At 44.2% G+C, this 5,728-nt stretch overlaps 1 protein-coding gene across 1 annotated transcript; it reads left to right on the top strand.

Moving 5' to 3' along the window:
- Positions 1–4,689: 4,689 nt before the first annotated feature.
- Positions 4,690–5,385, top strand: LOC138046256 (uncharacterized). Its single transcript, XM_068892936.1, has one exon. The coding sequence runs from the start codon at positions 4,690–4,692 to the stop codon at positions 5,383–5,385; it is 696 nt and encodes a 231-aa protein (XP_068749037.1).
- The last annotated feature ends 343 nt before the right edge of the window (positions 5,386–5,728 follow it).

The raw sequence follows: 5,728 nt of genomic DNA, 5'->3' as shown, positions 1-5,728 counted from the left end.
TCAACGACTGCGCACGAAATTACTGCACCATCACTTATAGCCGTTGTGAAATCTCCGATTTCACCATCGGTCGTAGCCGTTGTATGGGTATGAACGATACGATAATAACACTATTAACAACTTACAGCTTTCTTTCCTAAAAGTCATGATTAAATTTAAATTTTTTTTTTTTGCATGAGTAAAGGGCTAGCAAAGTAGTCACACAAGTCACATAATTCAAGAATTACGTTATTTACAGCTATCTTTAGTACGGTGGTTACTTCCCTACCAATGAAAGTTGCAACGTCGACACATTCCATGGATAACGTAATGGCTTTTTATGTATTCAATACTCGCTTCGAATGAAACGCTTCCATAACACAAAAAGGCAATATATTTTGTACTAGATAAAGAGTGGAATATTCATAAACCTTTAAACAGCTTTTGTCGAACAAACATGATAAGTTGCGCGATTCGAAGTCCCACTGACTATATGGCCGAGGAGAAGTTTGGGTCTGGTCAACTACAAAAGAAAAAAAAATTAACAACGTGCAAAGAAAGAACCACGCTCAGCCCATGGCCGTGCGGTTAGCAGGAAAACCTTCCTTACGGCTTGTCACTTCCTTATCCATGTTGGATTTGTTTTCTTTCCGGTGACTACTAAGACCACAATTCTCTACACACTCACATTGCCTATTGCTTGCTGATTCCCTTTTTCGCAATGTCGACAAGGCCTACATTGCCACCCATCCCCTAACACACATTTGGTGAACCTGCTAGATTTTGGCAGACACGTGACCAGCCTGAACCATCGAGGCAGAGAAGAGAGACCCTGGGAACGAGGTTGAGCACATTGATGTTCGATTAGGCCAAGAAGCCTACGAGCAACAAAGAAAATAATTTTATGATATGGCCTTTCTCCACCAACATCAAGTCACTTCCAGCCCAACCAAGCTTTACTTAGTATTTTACTCTGTCTACCGCCAGAGTATTTTACTCTGTCTAACGCCAGATGATTTTACTCGTCAATGGGGAACCCCCAGGAGTCAATGGGTTAAACAAAAAAATAATTGTAATTACTTCCAAGCTTGCCTCACTGTATTGAAGAAATAACTACATATCTTGTACGTCTAAAATCTAATACCTCCTCGTGTGTCCTAAATTAAAGTCTCAACAATGAAGAAAACCTAAATTCATTGATTGGCTCCCCATGCCCAAGCAACTAGTTTCCACTCCACCACCACTGGTTTAGAGAATAGAACAGCTCTTCCATTCTTCCAGGAGTACCTATTGGATTCCTAAGCTTTTTTTTTTGGGATTACCCCATGCACCATTACTCCAGGGAAAATCCAGATACCACCCAACTCAGTGTCCATGTGCTTCGTTCCTTCGGGGTAACACGTACAAACAGGCAACCCAGTTTACGCTCTTGGAGCATCTACTTTTATTCTCACCTACTCCCTCTAGTGGCTGAGGAATACGAAAGTGAGTCAGATGAAAGCGTTGGAGTTGACGAAGCAGAAGACTTTTTCATCTCTAAGGGCACAATGACATGGTCTGGAAGACAAGTCAAGGCCTGGCCAAGGTTTGACGTGTGAACAACACAAAATCGTGAGTCGCATTGTCATAACCAATGACTTAAAGTATTCAATATGTCTACTGAGTCTGTACTAGTAACTAACACATGGGACATTTCTTTGTTTTTCTCATAAGTTAACTGTGACAAGGAATATAAGTGATAGAAACCAACGTTTCGGTGCATCTTGCACCATTATCAAGGTTACATAAGGATAAAATGCGGTTTGTGAAAAGGCTAGGTTGAAGTGAATTTGCATAAAAGAGTGCCAAGCTAAGTACATGAATACTTTAGCACGAAGAGAATCCGCTGTACATTCAAAGCTGGTTTAAGATCTTGAATACACAGCATTTCATTAACAAGGCAGTCAAATTTGTTCATGCATTTCTTGATTACATTGAAGCGTGCTAAGAAATTGTTCGGAACAGCAGTGTTATGTTTTTTGCAATAATGCCTGTAAATAGATGACGCCTTTTGACGGTGTCCCTCAACGCGCGTGTGAAGGTGGCCCTTTGTGTACTCGACATAACTTACATCGCACAGGTCACACTTGAATAAATAAACAATGCATTTCTGTGTTACGATATTATGCTTGGGCTCACGCAGGCTTCAATCTTGTTTAAGCTTGCGGCTAGTAAACACGGGTTGAATGGTCTTTTGCGCCTTGCTACTAAGATCTCTAAGTTGTCGATTGACAGACACTGCAGCATCCTGATCTTTGTAGGGGATAAGTATCCGGATGGCGTCCTCGGTATGCTGTTTAGGCTGGTCCACTGCGACTCTCGAGGTGATAAACCTGTTGATGACGGAGTCAATAAGGTGATTCGGATACCTCAGCTTACGGAAAACTTCTCTCAAATGTTCACACTCTTCTGAAAAATGCACCCAAGATGACAATAGCCTTTGCACACGATCAAGCATGGTGACGAGCAAGCCATGCTTGTAGCGGCTGTCCACATGGCTATGGTAGTGCAGGAGTAGCCCTGTCGGCTTAACGTAAACCTTTGTTTGAACACATGGCATGCAATCTAAAAGCTGCACCCCAAGGAAAGGGAGCATCCCATTTTTCTGTACCTCCATAGTGAAGCTCATGGCGCTATGGGCATAGTTCAGGGTATCCAAAAATTATGTAGCTGCTGCCAGACCCGGCATCCTGACTAGAGTGTCGTCTACGTAGCAGCGGTAAAATTCTGGGAGATTTCCTTGACTTTTTAGGGACCCTTTAATAGAGCACATGAATACATTAGCCAAAAGGGGCCAAAAAGGGGCCCCATTGAACTGAAACAGCTGCCCCTTTGTAGCAACGTGTAGAAGATCAACGAGATCAGTTCTGGTCAAGTTTAGATCATAGGTGTCGTTGAACCAGTTGTTCTCGAAAGCTTTGCGTGCCAGGATGTCACTTGTTTCATCTAAGGGTACATTTGTGAAGAGCAATGAGATGTCATAAGAAGGAAGGAAAGATATCAGCGATGGTATGTTCGTTTACCAGCAAGGGCTTAAGCATAGCATCAAGCCATTTAGCAAGGGCGTAGTTGTAAGTGCCCGTAGCAGATAATATAGGATGCATTGCTAATTGCCTCTTGTGGGTCTTGGGCAACCCGTGTAAATGAGCCAGTCTTGATCCGGTAGGTCAAACGGAGTCAGCAATCGCTGATGGTAAAATTCTGCGCACTGTTGACTCTACCAGTTTTTCTTTCTCTAGGAGGGGATGGTAATACTTATGTAGTCTTCCTTTACTTTTTGGTCTCTCTAAGGGGACAGCACGGAATTTGCTTGTATCATTCACAGAGGCCTCCGATAACAACCGCAGAAATTCCTGCTTATCCATCACGACTACACCTGACCCTTGTGTCTGGTTTAGTGATAACAATGTCATTGCATCTCTTTAACTCTTTGATGGCTACTAGGTGTGCCTTCGGGGGCAGGCCTTTCCGTTCAATGTAGTTGAGAGCCACAAATCGAAGTGTAGTGGCAGCCAGTTCTTTCATTTTCTCATCAGAGAGACTGCGCTCGAGGCTCCAATAGGTTTTCTCGAAGGATGCTTTCACCTCTATTGGAGATACACGTTATGGTAAGACAAAATTCAAACCCCGACAAAGCACAAGCTTCTGGAAAAACGAGAGTTCATAGGATGAGATGTTCAAGATATGTTCGTCGAGGTGCATCTGATTGTTGACAAGGCGCGAGATCTTGCGCGTATGGGTGGTGATAACTTTTTGGTGATATCTTGCTCGAAGACTGGTCATTGTACGGAGAATACAAACGTAGCGCAAAAAACTGCAATTTTGACGCATCTCATCATAGATGGAGTTGATTTCAAACTCTCGTTTTTCCAGAAGCTTGTGCTTGGTCGGGGTTTGAATTTTGCCTTACCACAACGTGTATCTCCAATAGAGTTGAAAGCATCCTTTGAGAAAGCCTATTGGAGCCTTGAGCGCAGTCTCTCCAATGAGAAAATGAAAGAACTGGCTGCCACAAAGGCACTCCTAGTAGCCATCGAAGAGTTAAAGAGACGTGATGACATTGTGATCACTAATCCACACAAAGGGTCAGGTGTAGTTGTGATGGATAAGCAGGAATTTCTGAGGTTGTTATCAGAGGTGTCTGTGAATGATACAAGCAAATTCCGTGCTGTCCCCTTGGAGAGAAAGAAAAACTGGTAGAGTCAACAGTGAGGAGAATTTTGCCATTGCGATTGTTGCCCTACCGGATCAAGGCTGGCTCACTTATACGGGTTGCCCAAGACCCACAAGACGCAATTAGCAATGCATCCTATATTATCTGCTACGGCACTTACAACTACGCCCTTGCTAAATGGCTTGATGCTATGCTTAAGCCCTTGTCGGTAAACGAACATACCATCACAGATATCTTTCCTTCACAAATGAAATTCGTGGAGTTAAGACCCAGGAGAAATCTTCGCCTCTTATGACGTCTCATTGCTCTTCACAAACGTACCCTTAGACGAAACAATTGACATCCTGGCACGCAAAGCTTTAGAGAACAACTGGTTCAACGACACCTACGACCTAAACTTGACCAGAACTGATCTCGTTGATCTTCTACACGTTGCTACAAAGGGGCAGCTGTTTCAGTTCAACGGGGCCCTACACAAACAGACTGATGGAGTAGCTATGGGGTCTCCCCTTGGACCCCTTTTGGCTAATGTATTCATGTGCTCTATTGAAGGGTCCCTAAAAAGTCAAGGAAATCTCCCAGAATTTTACCGCCGCTACGTAGACGACACTCTCGTCAGGATGCCGGATCTGGCAGCAGCTACACAATTCTTGGATACCCTGAACTACGCCCATAGCGCCGTAAGCTGCACTATGGAGGTAGAGAAAAATAGGATGCTCCCTTTCATTGGGGTGCAGCTTTTAAATCGCGCACCATGTGTTGAAACAAAGGTTTACAGTAAGCTGACAAACACAGGGCTACTCCTGCACTATCATAGCCATGTGGACAGCCGCTACAAGCATGGCTTGCTCGTCACCATGCTTGATCGTGTGCACTGGCTATCATCATCTTGGGTGCATTTTTCGGAAGAGTGTGAACGTCTGAGAGACGTTTTCCGTAAGCTGAGGTATCCGAATCACCTTATTGACTCCGTCATCAACAGGTTTATCACCTCGAGAGTCGCAGTGGACCAGCCTAAACAGCATACCGATGACGACATCCGGATAGTTATCCCCTACAAAGATCAGGATGCTGCCGCGTCTGTCAATCAACAACTTAGAGATCGTAGTAGCAAGGTGCAAAACACCATTCAACCCGTGTTTACTAGCCGCAAGCTTAAACAGGATTTAAACCTCCGCGCACTGGTGGCTTAGTTGGTTGAGCACCGGGCTGTCAAGCAGGAGGGTCGTGAGTTCAACTCCGGCCGGACCAACACTCAGGGTCTTTAAATAACTGAGGAGAAAGTGATGCCTTTGTAATTACATCTGCAAATGGTTAGACTCTCTAGTCTTCTCTGCTAATGACGATAAGTTGGAGGTCCCGTCACAACCCTTCAATGTTCATAGTCCTGTGGGACGTAAAAGAACCCGCACACTTGTCGCAAAGAGTAGGGCATGTAGTTCCTGGTGTTGTGGTCTGTCTTCTGTGGTGTATCATGGTTGGGAGGGTAAATGCTCGGAGATATTAGCTACACCAAGCTACTCTAAAATCCGAGGG

The sequence above is a fragment of the Montipora capricornis genome, chromosome 4 (genome assembly GCF_036669925.1).
Source record: "Montipora capricornis isolate CH-2021 chromosome 4, ASM3666992v2, whole genome shotgun sequence".
Taxonomy (NCBI): Eukaryota; Metazoa; Cnidaria; class Anthozoa; order Scleractinia; family Acroporidae; genus Montipora; species Montipora capricornis.
Note: the sequence above shows the minus strand (reverse complement) of the source record. Positions and strands in the feature narration are given on the sequence as shown.

Bases quoted from the DNA above. Each gene is read 5' to 3' on its own strand.
- LOC138046256 (XM_068892936.1), top strand. From the start codon at position 4,690: ATGGGGTCTCCCCTTGGACCCCTTTTGGCTAATGTATTCATGTGCTCT.